The sequence below is a fragment of the Procambarus clarkii genome, chromosome 27 (assembly GCF_040958095.1).
Source record: "Procambarus clarkii isolate CNS0578487 chromosome 27, FALCON_Pclarkii_2.0, whole genome shotgun sequence".
Lineage (NCBI taxonomy): Eukaryota > Metazoa > Arthropoda > Malacostraca > Decapoda > Cambaridae > Procambarus > Procambarus clarkii.
This window is the reverse complement of record NC_091176.1, coordinates 27,058,816-27,079,343: the sequence shown is the minus strand read 5'-3', so window position 1 is coordinate 27,079,343 and position 20,528 is coordinate 27,058,816. Positions and strand designations below refer to the sequence as shown.

At 46.1% G+C, this 20,528-nt stretch overlaps 1 protein-coding gene across 2 annotated transcripts in view; it reads right to left on the bottom strand.

The window, feature by feature from the left end:
* The window catches only part of LOC123762562 (uncharacterized), a 70,194-nt gene extending 50,423 nt beyond the window's left edge, over positions 1–19,771 (bottom strand). For both annotated transcript variants that reach the window (XM_069332488.1, XM_045749094.2), the window contains exon 1: positions 19,665–19,771. In XM_069332488.1, the coding sequence (XP_069188589.1) occupies positions 19,665–19,743 (79 nt within the window). In that variant the 5' untranslated portion in view covers positions 19,744–19,771. The remainder of the gene's footprint in view (positions 1–19,664) is intronic.
* Positions 19,772–20,528: the final 757 nt, after the last annotated feature.

Here is a 20,528-nt window from a genome sequence, read left to right as displayed (position 1 = left end):
GTTGCTCGTTTTTACAGGGAGTGACTGTCAATTGGGCAGTTACATATACTTGTCAGATGACCGTAACTCGTGGGGTGATGGCAGGTCAGAGACTGTTTATCCAGTTCTTACGCTTTAACACTCCGTAAGAAAATTCAACTATTTTTTCTAACCAGAAATGGTCAAACTTGTGCAACCCACCTAATACAGGACCGATGTTTAGAATACGTCAATATTACGGGGTTTAATATTTACTAAAACCCCGCAATTTTGACGGTTTAGTCGATTCCGTTGAGTGTGCTATATATTTAGTGAGGGGGACAGGCTAATGTAGTAACTGGACGTTCGTGGAGAAGACTCAGTGAAGGACTGGGCAGCCGTCCTTATGATTTTCCATTCCAGAATAAGCCCATTTAAAGGCCAGCTTTGGAACAATCATTCTTCCGCGCCATATTGCGACTGGAGAAAGGGAACTCAAAGACTGTCATGAGGATATTAAATATATCCTCGAGGTCCAAGGTTATTTATATCCTCCAGATCTGATACATTCACTCGACCCCCTCGTGGGCGTCGTCGTCGGTCCCTGCGAGTAGTTAAGGTCACTTTTGATGGTCGGAGCCCTTCCATCTTCCGTAATATTTGCTGCTGCCAGAACCTCTGTTCACCAATATACCCCCCTCCCCCCTCCCCACGCCTCTGCAGCACTTGGCTTTCCTAATGACCCTCGAGGTCATTTGTCCCTCGATCAAATCCTTGGTGAATCTGATACCTTTTGATATCGCTCGCCTCGTGTGCCCTTTGATCTCGTATTGGCATCCTCAGTGATATTTAGCGTCTTTTCAATATCCAGCGACACTGATGATGATGATGCTACATAAGCTTCCCAGCTTGGTGTCGTCTTTGGATAATTACTTACTCCACACCTGACATGATCAGTGCTGGTCGCAGGTGTGTGAGGGTCTTCGCACCTCGCAGATATTTGGTGTCAACACCTAGGTGTTACTAGACAAGAAGGTAAAACATATACTGATGACTAGAGTACTCGGAAAGAGTGTGTGTGTATAAATGTATTAATCAATGCGTATTCATCTACATGTGCTTGGCAGGTCTAGCGTAGCTGCTGGGTACCGCTCTTCCACCTCCGGACACATATTTTACACGTTGCTATGAATATATATATTAAGCCTTCGATTCTGACAGTTAAAATTATGAACAGTTAGGCTCAACTATCTCCAGCTACAACAGCTGGAGATAGTTGAGTCAACAGCTAATTTCTCTTGCTCACAATCCTTTTTGGGACAGAATTGTTAAAAAAATAATACACAGAACATCACTGTGTCTGAATTCTGTGCCGTGTTTCAGCCTGGTCCTCCTGTCCCTTGTGGAGTGGAGGACCAGGCCACACTCCACACCAGTGGAGTGTGCAGCTGGTCTTGTATGAGAAGTGAACATCCTGAAAGTTTAATTGTTTAGGTTCTTGACAGATTTACGATTCTTCGCCATTTACGCGTGTGTTTACTCGCCTAGTTATGCTTTGCAGGCTTTAGCTCTTGGGTCCAACCTATCATCCTGCATTCTCATGGTCTTCAGCTTCTCTAGCCTAGTGGACTTGATCATATCTACACCTGAAGCTGTGTATCTGTCTTTGCTTGCCCATACGTGCTTGTAGGGTGAGCTTTTGCTCCTGGGCCCCTATCGTCTTGCTTCTTATGATACTCTTGATGCTATTTCGGAGATATCCTCAAGTACGTCCCCCTGTCAGTTCATTCAATTTGCTCACAATTCTTTCACTTCATCTGAGTTTCTAGGTGTCCACTCATGTCCTCTCGTCCCTGTCCACGCTAAACATTTAGTTTTCTGGAGGTAGCCTCCATACAGAGTTTCAAATGTAGATATGATAGAGCCCATTAAACTTGAAAACCAGTGAAATAGTTGATTGAAATTTGAGAGGCAGAGCCGAAAAGCTGAAGTTCATCCCCCGCAAGCACAATTAGAGAAGTACAACTAGGTAAGGGCTTTGTCAAAGTCTAAGAATCATATATGTATTGATCATGTCTCCTCTTGACCTCTTTTTCCAGAATGGTGAGCTCTAGTTTCTTCAATATTTTTTCGTTGTTAAGTCCACTAGCAAAGATCAGAGATCAGTCTTGTAGCAAGATTTTGAACTTTTGTATATTTTGTAAACATGCTTCTTTAGGTGCGGAGAGGATGCCATAGCTGCATACTCCAGTTTTGGTCACACATACGCTATAAATAATATTTGTAAACAAATAAGCCATCTGTAAACTTAAACGCTGTTTTAAAGTTTGTCAAAATTGCGAAGAATTCCTTCACTTTAAGCGTTTACTTTTCATTCTAGTGATAACAGATTATTTGATTACTCCTCGGTCCTTTTCCTATTGATTTCCTTATAATTCCGTCACAGTCCCCTTACTATCCCCTCCATTTCCATAATCTGACATTTGTCAACATTAAATTTCATCACTCATTTACCTCGTCCACAAAATCTATGGAAATAACCTTTCAGATACACACAGAAATCACAATAGCGTGATACATCAAATGAACAAATCCACAAGGGCAGTGATGAGGGTTCGAACCTTCGTCCGGGATGATCCCAGACGCGTCTGAGTCAATTGCGCCACGACATGGTAAAAAGAATTACAACCGGGAGTGTAATCCCTCCGAGACACAAACCGGGGTTTTACAGATTTCCCCCATGCACCCGGGCTCTGTCAACCCGATGTTCTACCTTTTCGCCCTTCAATACATACATAAATAACAATAACGTAATACATCAAGTGAACAAATCTCGGAGAGGTTTGTGTCTCGGAGAGGCTGCGGGATCCGTGTGACGGATCATCCCGGACGTAGGTTCGAACCCTCATCACGGCCCTTGTGGATTTGTTCATGTAATTTTTCAGGTATTCAGCTTGCTCACTGTGTTCATTATATCTTTTTTATATCATTTATATCTTATAACTTTTCAATTAATTGCACCGTCTTGCTCGTACTCTCTCTCCCCTTTCTCACAATCTCTCCTTTTATCTATTAATATATTCATTTCTTGCTTGTTTAAACACACATGTTGGTAGGTATTCCTAGGCTATTATAATTCTAAGGTTCAGTCTGGTATGTTTAAACAGTTTCATTACTTTGTCAAATCATTATCCAGACGTTTAAATATTTTCTTATAATTATATATTTTCCCATTATAATCTTTCCTGTTTCGATATTATTTTTCATTCAATTAATCCTTGAATTATCACTGTTCATTTGGATACAATTCACAACCCCACATGACGGTTCGTCAACAGATTTTGAAATCTATTAACCTTACCCAACCTAACCTACCTAACCTATGTTACCTTAACCTACCTAACCTTAATCTACCTAACCTTAATCTACCTAACCTTAATCTACCTAACCTAACCTTACCCAACCTAACCTCACCCAACCTAACAAAGTCTAACACAGGGTGATCTAATTAACGCAGCCTAGCCTAGTGATATGTATGGTTTTGACAATTAGAAAACTAGTTTTGTCGAACACTCTTGTGTATGATTTGACCATAATCCGTCTGTTCCTGTTATAAACAAAATAAATACATTTATATGCAAGCACCTAGTTGTGTTTGCGGGGGTTGTACAAGTTCCTTAGCTTATAGAGCTCTATCATATATACATGTGAAACTGTGTATAGAGTCAGCCTGTGTGTGTGTATTAGTTTTAGTTGATACAAGTGTCTTACTGATCCTATGGAAGATTTAACTGTAAAACAAACACAACCATTATCTTGTAGAGACCATTCTTTAATGGTTGAACCTTGGCGATGGTCCCCCTCCCCCCTCCCCCCTCCTCGTGAACACTTTCCCCAGCACTGTTAGTCTTTTTCCGTACCTTCCTTCCCCATTCCCCCCCCTCTCTCCCCTCCCCCCCCCCCCCTCTCTCAAATCCACCATCCGGATGGTGGATGGCGTCCACCATCCGTTCCACCTTACCCTTAACCACCACCTCTATTTTCCAACCCATTTCTCTCCTACACCCAATACATGGAACAGTGACGGCCTTGCTTCTAGCAGTGTCGGCGTTCAATCTCCCAATGTCCAGATGGTTGCGCTCTCCCTTCTCATATCCCGGTTCTTGCTATGTCCTCATACATTTTCCGAGAATGATATAGGCATACTAACTTAATACTTTCTCTAGATTATTACCTCTGCTTGTCTGTATCTCCTCCTGCCTCATTACTATTATCTCTTCCCTCACTGCTTCGTCCCCCACTGCCTGCTTCCCCAAGACCTCTCCCATCCCGGGAGCCCCCGAGGGCGGTGTGTGGGAGTTGCAGGGTCAGTCTTTTTTTGTATTTGTTTTCAGGAAAACCTGCGCCGCGCACCAGTATTTTCTCCGGTGCTCTGGCGTGCTCCACAACTTTCACTGGCACCACCGCAGCTTTTCCCCCCACTTGCTAACCGCTTTCTTTAGCGGTGCCGACGAGGCTCGGAAGTCATGTTCCAGGTAGTTTTGACACGAACAGACACAGACAGACGGCAAGGCATAATACCCGAGAGGCGTGGAAGCAGGTACACACATGTGAAAGGAAATCAGAATAAAACAGGAGCCGAGCATCAATGACAGGGAATTATGACTCATTACTTTGTTAATGGAGTTGTTTTTCTTGTCTGCCATGTTGACAAAATAGAAAATGGGTTACAGACGTTTCTGGTCGTGTAGTAGAGAGTTATAATATATAGTTTAGTGCATTTATATATACGAGTTCCGTGAGCAGGCGATGTGATTAGGGCGTGTTGAGGTCAATGGCAATTCGACTTTAAGTTACCAGAAGGATGCCATTTGTTACTGTCGACATTTTACGTGACGATTAAATGTGGAGGGAACTAACGAGCGTTTGTCAGGCGGTGATAAACATCGATAGTGAAGGAGTAATATACAGAGAATTCATAAGATCTGGAGTTACCATTAAAATACATTGCAAGTATATTTATATTAATGGTCCTTTACGTGTTATATTGAAGCTTGATGAAGCTTTTAGCATCAGACTGTGCAGCATTGATCAGCAAGTACTCGGTTGAGGGGGGGCGGGGAGATGGGAGGGGTGAGGAAGACGCTGATTCTGAATAGTAAGAATTCTACGAGATTCCCCCTCTGTCGTGTTTGACCGGGATTATGTTGTGCTTACGTTGTGTTGACGTCACGGGGAGACATGAGCCCATCCAGCTAGGTAATCCTGGAGCTGGTCCATGCTCTCTCTCTCTCTCTCTCTCTCTCTCTCTCTCTCTCTCTCTCTCTCTCTCTCTCTCTCTCTCTCTCTCTCTCTCTCTCTCTCTCTCGTAAACACACACACACATACAGGCCTCGTGGCTGAGTGGACAGCTCTCAGGGTTCGTAGTCCTAATGGTCCGGGTTCGATTCCCAGGCCCTTAGGAACAAATGGGCAGAGTTTGTTTCACCTGATTCCTCTGTTCACTTAGCAGTAAATAGGTTCCTGGGAGTTAGACAGCTGTTACGTGCTGCATCCTTGGGAATGGAAGGGAACTATCCGGAGAAGCACCAAACAATTACGACTATATAGCACTTGGAAGGGGGTCAAGATTGGGGAAGGGACGGGGGGGGGGAATTTGATGCTCAACCACTTGGACGGTCGGGAATTGAACGCCGACCTGCATGAAGCGAGACCGTCTCTCTACCGTCCAGCCCAAGTGGTTGACTGGGGATGTGGGTGTGTTTTAAGGTAAAAAATATATGTAGTAGATAGAGGTAAAAAAGACAAATAAAGTCGGGAGTCAGTACTTTAGACAACCGCTGGTAGTTAGACCTATTGTCTTATGTATGACCCTCTGTCCTGCGTGACAATAAATACCAACATTATCCTCACTTTAATAAGACTATCAAAATCCTCAGATTAGGCAAAATTGTAATTAATTTTGTCAATAAAGATGTTAATAATAATAGACCGCTGGTTAGAGTGCTACTTGGAGCACAGACGTGGTCGCCACCACTCGGTCATCAACACTCGGTCATCAACACTCAGTCATCAACACCCGGTCATCAACACTCGGTCGCCACAAAGCATCCACCAAGGCCGCGGTTCAACCTCAACAGTTATCAATTTCCACAGTACATTCTGAAGGCGTGTCACGTCCTTGTGGGTGTGGCAGGCCGACAACGTGATGCATTGTGTGGTCTTCAACCGTCCAGTTGAACCCCCCCAACCCTCCCCCTCACGGCACCAGGCAACACCAGGCACTACTGTTCCGTGTGGACGGTGCCTGCTGTCCTCCTCACATGGGTCTAAGGTCTACGGTACTTCACCCGTCGAGGCAGATAAGGCGCTCGGTCACACCACTCATCGCCCTCAGACTGCACTGAATGCAGACGTCATCAGTGATCGTCGGTCACTGCCGGTGGTGTAAGTCTCGCCGCGTGAGAGCCACTTCTCAGACTGTAGGTGTAATGGTCGCTGACTCTTCGAGCTCAGCTGACAAATATCAGAGCTAGAGCGTCGGTGGCCAGGACTATCAGGCTGCCTCGTGATGGTCAAGAGGCCCTCTGGCGTTTCCTTCATTCTTAATATTCTTCCCGTCGGATTGGGAGGGTGGACAGGTGGGTGGACATAACACTGCAACTCCATAGACCGCGTCTAAAGTATACTCGCTGGTTGGTCGGTAAGGTCACGATGCCCTTAATAATAACCCTCTCGTGTCGATAGGCCTTAAGACCAACACTAAACTCCATGTAATCCTAATTATTCCGTATATTCATCTTTGGTAATATTTGCCATGTATTTGAATGATCTTTTGAGGAAGAGCGAGACTTATAAAGGAGAACGACGATAAACAACTTCGGGGGGGGGGGCCATCCTTCAGGCAAGATCTTGACCGGCAACTGGTCATTTCCTCTGGAGAAAAAGTCTCATGGTAATTCCTTGCTCTGATTCATCAGAAAACGTGTCAAAGGTCAGGGTCTTTTCGATCAAATGTCGTATGGCTCGTTTAAAGACGTGAGCTGCTTTGATTGATAAAGATTAAGCCACCCAAAAGGTGGCACGGGCATGAATTGCCCGTCAGTGGGCTGCAGACCTGCCACTAGCACCGACCCTTGCGGTGCTCCACTCCTTACTTCTACTGTGACATCTCTCACTGTGACTCTTGATCACCTCCCTGTGAGGTACTCTCACCCAACTTTAACACCAGCCTGTTGTTCCCAGTTAAAGAAAGATTTTCCTGTTAACTCTCTGGTATGATCAGTAGAGGTGTGAATTCTGAGGTCGTGAGCTCTGAGGTGGACGAACTGGGTGTTCCATAGACAGCTCTGAGGTGTTCAATGATCCATAGACAGATACCTAATAATTTAGGTCCAACTCTTTAAATGAGGACCAAGGTCAGGGAAACTCCATAGCTCTCCGCCTCTTTCCGTGCTCTCTCAAAACTTCGTGTATAAAGGAACAGAGGAATAGGTATACTTCTGTGTAAACCGCTTCTCGGTTTATATACACAGAGTTAACTTTAGTCCTGGGCTACGTTCAGGAGAAAAGTATTCATGCTGGCCGGCGAGTAAGCAATTGTGGTTTCCCTAAAAACCTTTCAGCCTTATAAGTCCAACACAACACCAAGTTCATGTCAATACTCTTCCACTACACGTGGTAAGGGAAAGTACTGCTGGCGTGCCGGGAAATATACTGGAAATGTAACTTTTTGAGCGGTGTGCAGGATGGGTGTATGGACTGGGTGTGTGAACCACTTGTGTTCTGTCCTTGGACCTGATAACCTCGATCCTACTGGGGAAGGCTTGAGAGGTGACTGAAGAGTGTCCTTGATAATCCTTGATGTAACTAGTTTGTCCTTTTATAGACATAAATGTAACTAGCAAGTTCCTGTTGGATCTAGATATATCTAAATTTGTCTTAACTACTGTATCTTCAGGGGACTGAAGTATAACTAGTGCAACTTCAGGATAGACAGGTGTCACTAGTGTATCCTGAAGGGAGTCGAGTGTAACTAGTGTGTCCTAAAGGAGTACAGGTGTAACTAGCAGGTGATGGAGGGCCTTCCGCTTGTCCTTCAGCACAGGTTTTGACCGTGAGGGAAGTGGAGCATGGCACACCGGGAGTATGTGACGGTGGCGCTGGGACCTTGATCCCAGGCGGCCGCCGGCAGCAGCAGTGGTCTGGCGGTGGGGTCTGTGGTCTGGTGGTGGTGGTGGTGGGGTCTGTGGTCTGGTGGTGGTGGTGGGGTCTGTGGTCTGGTGGTGGGGTCTGTGGTCTGGTGGTGGGGTCTGTGGTCTGGTGGTGGGGTCTGTGGTCTGGTGGTGGGGTCTGTGGTCTGGTGGTGAGGTCTGTGGTCTGGTGGTGGGGTCTGTGGTCTGGTGGTGGTGGTGGGGTCTGGTGGTGGGGTCTGTGGTCTGGTGGTGGGGTCTGTGGTCTGGTGGTGGGGTCTGTGGTCTGGTGGTGAGGTCTGTGGTCTGGTGGTGAGGTCTGTGGTCTGGTGGTGGTGGTGGGGTCTGGTGGTGGGGTCTGTGGTCTGGTGGTGGGGTCTGTGGTCTGGTGGTGGGGTCTGTGGTCTGGTGGTGGTAGTTGTGGGGTCTGGTGGTGGGGGTCTGTGGTCTGGTGGTCTGGTGGTGGGGTCTGTGGTCTGGTGGTGGGGTCTGTGGTCTGGTGGTGGGGTCTGTGGTCTGGTGGTAGGGTCTGTGGTCTGGTGGTAGGGTCTGTGGTCTGGTGGTGGGGTCTGTGGTCTGGTGGTGGGGTCTGTGGTCTGGTGGTGGGGTCTGTGGTCTGGTGGTGGGGTCTGTGGTCTGGTGGTGGGGTCTGCCTCCTTTCGTATGTACTGTGATCTGCGTCACTCATCCACGGGAGCTGTTTTCACCCACCCATAGTTCCTCCTCACCTGGGTCTGGCCCCGTCCCATGTCAGCTGGCCAATGTATGGTGTGTTACATGGTGTCAAAGAGCATCTTGAACGTTGATATCATGTCTTAACGTGATCTCGCAGACTACCCATTCACCTACGCAGACTACCCCCTTTCACCTAATGAGGTTCAGGGCTCTCTCGCCCCTCTCTCCCCCCCCCCTCATTCCTCTCCCACGTCATTCCGTTCCCCTCTCCCCTCGTCACTCACGTGATAAGCTACGGCGGGTACGTGCGGTAATTAAGGCAGTCTATTACAACGACGCCCTTCCTGCCCTCACTTTGCTTTCACTCCCCTTATCTCCTTCTCGCTTACTGCCATCCGCCTTCTCCCCCTCCTTCTCTTGTTCCTCCTCCTCCTCTTCCTGTATAAGTTTGTTTCCAGAATACGTGACTTCAGAAGGCAGAGTTGCAGTGCATATCGTAGGAAAATGAAAATGATATCAGATGATGATGATGAATACAAAGCTCCACAGACGACTGTGCAAGAATTGGGCGGCAAAGACTCTCTCTCTCTCTCTCTCTCTCTCTCTCTCTCTCTCTCTCTCTCTCTCTCTCTCTCTCTCTCTCTCTCTCTCCTTCTCTCTCTCTCCTTCTCTCTCTCTCCTTCTCTCTCTCTCTCTCTCCTTCTCTCTCTCTCTCTCTCCTTCTCTCTCTCTCTCTCTCCTTCTCTCTCTCTCTCTCTCTCTCTCTCTCTCTCTCTCTCTCTCTCTCTCTCTCTCTCTCTCTCTCTCTCTCTCTCTCTCTCTCTCTCTCTCTCTCTCCTTCTCTCTCTCTCCTTCTCTCTCTCTCTCTCTCCTTCTCTCTCTCTCTCTCTCCTTCTCTCTCTCTCTCTCTCCTTCTCTCTCTCTCTCTCTCTCTCTCTCTCTCTCTCTCTCTCCTTCTCTCTCTCTCCTTCTCTCTCTCTCCTTCTCTCTCCTCTCTCTCTCTGGTGAACACAAAAGGGGGAAGGAATAAGAGACGATTTGAGGGGAACGTGGCTTCGACTTAATTAATATAAGACTGTGGGGAAGATATAGGTAGAGGAAGAAGATATAGGGGGGTTAGGGTGAGGAGTGGGTGCGGGGGGGGGGGAGGTTGGACCAGCGCGGTGTTGTTATCGTGTAAACAAAATGAAACGTTTCCTGGCGCCGTGAAAGTCTTCTTAGACGCCAGCTGACGTAGGTGTGACGCTCCTTAGAAAGCTAATGTTCACACACACACACACACACACACACACACACACACACACACAACCCTCCCTCTCTTACCCACCCCCTGTACCCTCCCCCTCTTATCCACCCCCTGTACCCTCCCCCTCTTATCCACCCCCTGTACCCTCCCCCTCTTATCCACCCCCTGTACCCTCCCCCTCTCCCCCACCACCCCAAGCCCTCCCTCCTCCACCAATCCCCCCGTGCCAGGTCCCCCCAGCTCCCACTCACCCCAGATCCCAAAGGTCCCCCCCAGAAAAGAAGCAGAAGAGAGTCAGTTTCAGGGTGATGTACTCAAACATAGATGGGATCACAAGCAAGACAAGTGAACTAAGGGAAAGAGCACAAGAAGTTAACCCAGATGTAATCGGACTCACTGAAACAAAACTCTCTGGAATCATAACGAATGCCGTGTTTCCCCAGGAGTATACAGTAATAAGGAAAGAGAGGGAAGGTAGAGGAGGAGGCGGAGTGGCCCTACTCATGAGAAGGGAATGGAGTTTTAAGGAGATGGCCATCCCGGGCTGTGAGGAGTTCAGAGACTACATAGCAGGCACCATAACAATGGGAGGACCAAGAATAGTAGTAGCAGTAATATACAACCCTCCACCAAATGACAGGAGACCCAGTCAAGAGTATGAAAACAACAACAAGGCAGTTAACACTATAATTGAGAGGGCAGCCTCTGCTGCCTGTAGAAATAGATCCCACCTGCTCATCATGGGCGACTTCAATCACGGAAAGATTGACTGGGAGAACAAGGAACCGCATGGAGGCGAGGATACGTGGAGAGCCAAACTATTGGAGGTGGTGACAAGCAACTTTTTAACGCAGCATGTCGGAGAACCCACAAGGATGAGAGGCAATGACGAACCAGCGAGACTCGACCTAGTCTTCACTCTGAACGACTCCGACATAAGAGAAATCGGTTTTGAGGACCCAGTAGGAATGAGCGACCACAGTGTACTGGTGTTTGAGTACTTGATTGAAGAAGGGTTATTGAACTCGAGGAGGGATACCGAAACCAAAAGGTTAGCATACCGAAAGGGAAACTATGAGGGGATAAGAAAATTCCTAACAGATATAGCATGGGAAACAGAGCTCAGGGGAAAGACGGCCCAAGATATGATGGATTACATCACGCAGAAGTGCAAGGACGCAGCAAACAAGTTTGTCCCAGTCCAAAAGGAAAACAGAGAAATGAAGATGAGAAACCCATGGTTTAATCAAAGATGTAGGCTAGCTAAGCAGCAAAGTAAAAGGGCATGGAGAAACTATAGGAATAACAGGACACTGGAGAGCAGAGAAAGATACCAGAATGCCAGGAATGAATATGTCAGGATGAGAAGAGAGGCAGAAAGACAATACGAAAATGACATCGCAAGCAAGGCAAAGACTCAGCCTAAATTGTTGCATAGCCACATTAGGAGAAAAACAACAGTAAAGGAACAGGTTATGAGATTAAGGATAGGGGCGGAAGGATTCACTACAAATGACAAGGAAGTGTGTGAGGAATTGAATAAGAAATTCCAGGAGGTCTTCACCTTAGAACAAGGAGAAATTCCAGAGGTAAGTGAGGGAATAGCTAACCAGGAACCACTGGAAGAGTTTGAGATTACCAGTGGGGAAGTAAGGAAGTGTTTACTAGAGTTGGACGTGACGAAGGCTATAGGCCCAGATGGAATCTCCCCTTGGGTTCTAAAGGAAGGAGCAAGAGAACTGAGCCTACCACTCTCCATAGTGTATAACAAATCACTGGCAACAGGGGAACTGCCAGATATTTGGAAAGCAGCTAACGTAGTCCCGATATACAAGAAAGGGGATAGACAGGAGGCACTGAACTACAGGCCAGTGTCCCTAACCTGCATACCATGCAAGCTGATGGAGAAGATTGTGCGAAAAAAACTAGTGGAGCATCTGGAGCGAAGGAACTTTGTAACACAGCATCAACATGGGTTCAGGGATGGCAGGTCCTGCCTCACAGGGTTACTTGAATTCTACGACCAGGCAACAAAAATAAGGCAAGAAAGAGAAGGGTGGGCAGACTGCATATTTTTGGATTGTCAGAAAGCCTTTGATACAGTGCCACACAAGAGGCTAGTGCGAAAGTTGGAGATGCAGGCTGGAGTGAGAGGGAAGGTACTCCGGTGGATAGAGGAATACCTAAGCAACAGGAGACAACGAGTCTGTGTGAGGGGTGAAGTCTCAGATTGGCGAGACGTCACAAGTGGAGTCCCGCAGGGGTCAGTCCTCGGACCTATACTGTTTCTGGTATATGTAAATGATCTCCCAGAGGGTATAGATTCGTTCCTCTCAATGTTTGCCGACGATGCAAAAATTATGAGGAGGATTGAAACAGAGGATGATAGTAGGAGGCTACAAGATGACCTGGATAGACTGAGTGAATGGTCCAACAAATGGCTGTTGAAGTTCAACCCGAGTAAATGCAAAGTAATGAAACTAGGCAGTGGAAACAGGAGGCCAGGCACAGGATACAGAATAGGAGATGAAGTACTTAATGAAACAGACAGAGAGAAAGATCTAGGAGTTGATATCACACCAAACCTGTCTCCTGAAGCCCACATAAAGAGAATAACGTCTGCGGCATATGCGAGGCTGGCTAACATCAGAACGGCGTTCAGGAACCTGTGTAAGGAATCATTCAGAATCTTGTACACCACATATGTAAGACCAATCCTGGAGTATGCGGCCCCAGCATGGAGCCCGTACCTTGTCAAGCACAAGACGAAGCTGGAAAAAGTCCAAAGGTATGCTACTAGACTAGTCCCAGAACTAAGAGGCATGAGTTATGAGGAAAGGCTGCGGGAAATGCACCTCACGACACTGGAAGACAGAAGAGTAAGGGGAGACATGATCACAACCTACAAAATCCTCAGGGGAATCGACCGGGTAAACAAGGACGAACTTTTCAACACTGGTGGGACGCGAACAAGGGGACACAGGTGGAAGCTGAGTACCCAAATGAGCCACAGAGACGTTAGAAAGAACTTTTTCAGTGTCAGAGTAGTTAGCAAATGGAATGCATTAGGAAGTGATGTGGTGGAGGCTGACTCCATTCACAGTTTCAAATGTAGATATGATAGAGCCCAATAGGCTCAGGAATCTGTACACCAGTTGATTGACGGTTGAGAGGCGGGACCAAAGAGCCAGAGCTCAACCCCCGCAAGCACAATTAGGTGAGTACAATTAGGTGAGTACACACACACACACACCCACACACACACACACACACATATATATGACATACATATATATGGTTATATGACAAAGAGTGCTGGGAAGACGGGACACCATGAGCGTAGCTCTCATCCTGTAACTACACTTAGGTAATTACTTAGGTAATTACACACACACACACACACACACACACACACACACACACACACTCACACACGCGCGCGCGCGCAGTTTTAAATCAAATCAAATGACGAAATACACAATATATAGGGGGATGGTAGGAGAAGACAATATGTGAGTGTACGCGGGTGCCCCACAAAGCTTCCCCCGAATGCTACATATCCTCTTCTTATAGGCCGAGGGTCCCAACAAACGAACCAGAGGTGGTACCCTCCCATATATATATATATATATATATATATATATATATATATATATATATATATATATATATATATATATATATATATATATATATATATATATGAGTGTAAGTGTCCATGCACCAAAAGTGAAAGTAAAACGTTTAGCATTTTCATTTCATTTTCGCTCATGGAGAGCTACGATACGATAGCTACGATAGATAGCTACGATACGATAGCTACGATACGATAGCTACGATAGATAGCTACGCATATCCGAATCACGTGTTTATTTTTTTAATTATTCATACATATATGTATGAATTTTCAATCATGTTTTCTTATACTTTGAACGATATATTCAGTTCAAAGTTCAATTTTTTATAGCCAAAACTAGCTTAGCCACCGAACCTAAATATTCCGGTTATTCCTTAGTGCTGCCCAATTTAAGTAGAAATCAACAGGAGATGTATAATAAATTGCGTATATCAGTCAAATACGCCAGTATCGTCATCAACGTTCGGGACACATGTGTGCGTACAGGGCCGTGTATGCGTACATGTGCGTACAGGACCGTGTATGCGTACATGTGCGTACAGGACCGTGTATGCGTACATGTGCGTACAGGACCGTGTATGCGTACATGTGCGTATAGGACCGTGTATGCGTACATGTGCGTACAGGGCCGTGTATGCGTACATGTGCGTACAGGACCGTGTATGCGTACATGTGCGTACAGGACCGTGTATGCGTACATGTGCGTACAGGACCGTGTATGCGTACATGTGCGTATAGGACCGTGTATGCGTACATGTGCGTACAGGGCCGTGTATGCGTACATGTGCGTACAGGACCGTGTATGCGTACATGTGCGTACAGGACCGTGTATGCGTACATGTGCGTACAGGACCGTGTATGCGTACATGTGCGTACAGGACCGTGTATGCGTACATGTGCGTACAGGACCGTGTATGCGTACATGTGCGTACAGGACCGTGTATGCGTACATGTGCGTACAGGACCGTGTATGCGTACATGTGCGTACAGGACCGTGTATGCGTACATGTGCGTACAGGGCCGTGTATGCGTACATGTGCGTACAGGACCGTGTATGCGTACATGTGCGTACAGGACCGTGTATGCGTACATGTGCGTACAGGACCGTGTATGCGTACATGTGCGTGCGCGGAGGCGGAGTAGCGTGCGTACATGGACCAGCTCAACTTTCACTCCAGGCGGCGCGGCGCCACCACCACAGCCACAGTAATGTAATAACAACGACCAGCGTGACAGTAGCTGAGATCAGCGTGACTAGCTGAGATCAGCGTGACTAGCTAAGATCAGCGTGACTAGCTGAGATCAGCGTGACTGTAGCTGAGATCAGCGTGACTAGCTGAGATCAGCGTGACTGTAGCTGAGATCAGCGTGACTAGCTAAGATCAGCGTGACTAGCTAAGATCATCGTGACTAGCTAAGATCAGCGTGACTAGCTGAGATCAGCGTGACTGTAGCTGAGATCAGCGTGACTAGCTAAGATCAGCGTGACTAGCTAAGATCATCGTGACTAGCTGAGATCAGCGTGACTGTAGCTGAGATCAGCGTGACTAGCTAAGATCAGCGTGACTAGCTAAGATCAGCGTGACTAGCTGAGATCAGCGTGACTGTAGCTGAGATCAGCGTGACTAGCTAAGATCAGCGTGACTAGCTAAGATCATCGTGACTAGCTGAGATCAGCGTGACTGTAGCTGAGATCAGCGTGACTAGCTGAGATCATCGTGACTAGCTGAGATCAGCGTGACTAGCTGAGATCAGCGTGACTAAGACCAGCGTGACAGTAGCTGAGATCAGCGTGACTAGCTAAGATCAGCGTGACTAGCTAAGATCAGCGTGACTAGCTAAGATCAGCGTGACTAGCTAAGATCAGCGTGACTAGCTGAGATCAGCGTGACTGTAGCCGAGATCAGCGTGACTAGCTAAGATCAGCGTGACTAGCTGAGATCAGCGTGACTGTAGCTGAGATCAGCGTGACTAGCTAAGATCAGCGTGACTAGCTAAGATCATCGTGACTAGCTGAGATCAGCGTGACTGTAGCTGAGATCAGCGTGACTGTAGCTGAGATCAGCGTGACTAGCTGAGATCATCGTGACTAGCTGAGATCAGCGTGACTAGCTGAGATCAGCGTGACTAGTTGAGATCAGCGTGACTAGCTGAGATCAGCGTGACTGTAGCTGAGATCAGCGTGACTAGCTGAGATCAGCGTAACTGTAGCTGAGATCAGCGTGACTGTAGCTGAGAACAGCGTGATTGTAGCTGAGATCAGCGTGACTAGCTGAGATCAGCGTGACTAGTTGAGATCAGCGTGACTGTAGCTGAGATCAGCGTAACTAGTTGAGATCAGCGTGACTGTAGCTGAGATCAGCGTGACTGTAGCTGAGATCAGCGTGACTGTAGCTGAGATCAGCGTGACTAGCTGAGATCATTTGTAGAACGCTTAAGAGTTTTACTGAACATGATCTGCGAGACTTTCCTCGATAACGAGGGGCCAGATTCACGAAAGCACTTACGCAAGCACTTACGAACCTGTACATCTTTTCTCAATCTTCGGCGGCTTTGTTTACAATGATTAAACAGTTAATGCGCTCCGAAGCACCAGGAGGCTGTTTATAACAATAACAACAGTTGATTAGCAAGTTTCATGCTTGTAAACTGTTTAATAAATGTAACCAAAGCCGTCAGAGATTGAAGAAAATTGTACCACATTCGTAAATACTTGCGTAACTACTTCGTGACTCTGGCCCCCCCCTGGCTATTAAAGTACAGAGTTTCAACTTCAGGCACTGTATCACGTTTCTCGATTGGTGTCTTGAGTTTCATTAAGAAAAAAATATCCTAGGCATCCTCGCGACAAAGTAAGCAGTTTGTTTTGATATCAAACAAATCGTCACTTGATCTTTGAACACTGATTTCTAAGGAAGATTATTTTTCTCTTGCTTTCACTGGTGCAACAATGTTTTTTTCCCTAGTGTAGGATTTTGTAAATCTTCCAGGCACAAACTTGTTTGTCTTTCTAAGTGACGTATTTTTTGTGTCACCTATTTGTTTTCACTTGATTGTCTTAAATGTCTTAAATCATTTTTCTTTAATTTCAATAATATTATCATTTGACAGAGACTTTTCTCAAATGAAGCACAAATCCGAATCCATTTCAAATGACGCAAAAATGTTATATAACTATAACACAAGTATTATTATATGTTGTAATATATTCAAACTGCGGTACAGTCCTGAAAAAAATAGAAAACCCTCAATGATTCACTAATATTATCGGCTTACCATTACAGACTTTCCTATAACCTTATGTATAGTACTTAAAAACAAAGCAAGAAAATAAACAACATGTTAATGTACTAATTTACCAAGAAATTAATAATAAATATATTCAGATCCTTTTTCTAGAAAACCATTAACCCAACATAGAAAATGGTAAGCGCCAGATTTGGTAAAGAATTAAATTTTCTTTCAAAAAGTATTAGTTACCCATTTAGCTAATACTGAAAAAAAAGAGATAAGAACATAAGAACAAAGGTAACTGCAGAAGGCCTATTGGCCCATACGAGGCAGCTCCTATTTATAACCACTCAACCCAATCCCACTCATATACATGTCCAACCCACGCTTGAAACAATCGAGGGACCCCACCTCCACCATGTTACGCGGCAATTGGTTCCACAAATCAACAACCCTGTTACTGAACCAGTATTTACCCAAGTCTTTCCTAAATCTAAACTTATCCAATTTATACTTTAGATATTTGACAAAAAGCACATTTTCGCCATTTTTTCCAAGATGGCGGCGGAAACTCGCCTCTCCCGAGGGGGAAAATAGAGTAGAATAAGGACCCGTATAATCAAAGGATTTAACATAGTTTCCAGCACTCTGGAAACTATTTCCGAATTGCCATTATATTTTGGCTTAATTGAATGCGCTATATATCAGTTTTTCTCTTTAATATTGTTATTTTAACGTAAGTATTTCCAGGCGTCTCTAATTGCCTTCTGTAACTAATATTTCAGCCAGTTCTCGCCAGCGCTCCCAATGGCAAGAAACTTGTACTAAAGAGCCCTAACCTAACCAACCAGAGGACCCAGGATAACGGGGCATTAAGCCAATTTAAAAACAAAATATGTTAGGATCGTCCCATCACTAGTGATGAGGTACGTTACCGGGTGAGGGGAGGGGGTAGAGAAGCTACCCTTAGGGTGTAGTGTGCAGTGTACTGAGTGCTAGTGTTATTAGAGTGTGTGTGTGTGTATTGAGTGTGTGCTGAGAGTACGAGTTACTATACCTTATTCTTTACTGAATCTAGATTTATCTAAGTTGTAATCATAGTTTTGTGTTGCTATATTTGGTTATCTATTAATATCTTCCCTTATCATGCCCTCTCATTCATCTGTTACACTCAGATCGGGTTTCCACTTTCCCTTCATCGTTCTTGGGAATATAAAATACTTATTCTTAATCTGTCCTCATTAGGAACACTTTAAATACCTGTGATCAACTTTGCTGTCTTGTCCTGCACAATTTCACAGTAATTTATATACATTCTATAATGTAGTGTCTTATACTGAATTGTATAAAATGTATGTAGGGCCAACTAAGGTAATTGTGAGGAAAAGCGTTAAGCCAGTATAACTATATGACGCTTGGAAGGAAAGTGACAAGTAACTGGTATATGAGGATGGTGGTCAACCACTTGGACTATCGGGAATCGAACGCCGACCTTACACAAGACGAGGCCTTCGCTCTACCGACCTATTTTATCTAAAATAAAAATGCAGGCTACCATTGTCTTATTTTCTAATGTTCCAAGTTACAAATCCAGTATCCGGTCCACCGTGGTCCAGGTAGCGAGGACCTCACACGTGTCTGGTCCACCGTGGCCCAGGTAGCGAGGACCTCACACGTGTCTGGTCCACCGTGGTCCGGGCAGCCAGGACCACCACGACTCAAGAACCAGCCACCAAGCAGTAAATCGATTTCCGTGAGAAGCGGCCTTGTGCCACGCCTCGCGCGACGCTCCAGTCAACTTGCTTAATGTCACCTGACAGTCACGACTGCTGATCCTCGCCTGATGCAGCCTCTGCGTTTTCTCCTAAGGTGTTCTCTGCTTCACAAATCCCTCACGGAGGTAGGCATAATGTTGGGTAAAACCTTGACCTATCCTTGACCAAAAGTCATAAGGATAGGACATTGGGAAATGTGTGGTCACTTTAATCCTTCCTAACCCTTGCTGCGTCACTTTAACCATTCCTCGTCCTATCCCAATAATCACGCCTTCATAAGTCTGTAAATTCTCAATTCGTCTCGACTCTAGTCTCGTATACACGTGCCACGTGCTCGAAACACCACACGTAATTCACGTTTCTTTCGTTCCATATTCATTCCGACTGTAAGTTATCCGTCGTGTTCAATTTGGTGTGGCGAGCACCACACTCGCCTTGAGCGACGCACAGCATCATAATCTTCCCGGCTGGGCGGGAAGACACAGTCTTACTTGAGCGACACCGTCTTGGGAAGAGTCTGGGTGTCGCTACAACTGCTCGAACCTCAAGAATATTTATCCTCCTTCCCGTCCCTGTTTGTTTTGTCTTAGCACCAGTTCAGGTCTTCACCACAGCGTACGCTTCCAGCGTCATAATGTACGCCTCGTGTTCCATATTCTATTAACAGCACAAGTTCCCTGTTTCACAGTTGATCACAGGTGGGCTACCCCTCAGTTGCATAAACCACAGTACTACTGTTGCACAGTCCATCACAGCACACGCCACATGTGTTATTACCGTGCCAACAGTACCGTAGGCCTACTAGCTGAAGGTGATCCCCAACATCTTAAGGAATCTACCCACTGGAGCATCTATAGGGTTCATAATTAATGCCAAGTTCGACGACGGTGACCATCACACCTGCTACCCTCCTCCCCCCCCCCCCCAGACAAGTATTGGGCACCACTTACCATTTGGGGGCATGGCGGTGACTACAGCAGCAGCAGCAGAAAGCACCAGCAGCAGCAGACAACGCATCAACCCTGCCATCACTGCGGTGTCAGCTGCTACACTGTCGCGGGCGGCGTTGTAGACCCGCCTTATATACTCTCTCTTTCTCTCTCCCGTGGCGCTTCGGCTTTCTATCTCCCTAACCCTCCTTCCCTCCTCTCTTCATCCTCTGCTCCCTCCCGATCTCCCCAATATCCCTCGTTACCCTTCCAGGCGCGGCAGATGGAGTAGGCAGTAGCTGTCCCTCATCTTTCATGGTGTGGGGTGAATGGCGCTCTGAATCAGCCGTGTGGTGGCAGCTGTCAACGAGGCTGACTCTTTAAGATAACCAGAGTACGACTACTGGGGAACTTGGAGCATCAGCCCATAACGCACTATGTGAACGTCCATCAAGCACCATAGACCATCTTCCAGTCTCATTGTCGCGAGTGTCTAATCTTGGTCAATTGCAGGTCTTACAATAGCTGCAGCACAATATTGTTGATATCAACTCCGTCATCGTCAAAGGGAACGATAACAGTCATAATAGGAGAAATATTCAAAATAACAATCAAATTGTAATGAGCCGGCCGATTATACACGAGACTGAGGCCGGGTCAGAACATTGACTGGGGGGGGGGAGTAGAACATTCATTGGAAGAGGCAGAACATTTAACGGAAGAGAGGGAGGCAGAACATTTCATTCAAGGAATATGACAATACTTGATGGGAAGGAGAGAGGTAGAACATTTAACGGATGGGGAATATATATACCAACATATACCACTCGTTCATTCATTATATGATCTACAATAACATCAGCAATAAACACACTAGCAGTCATC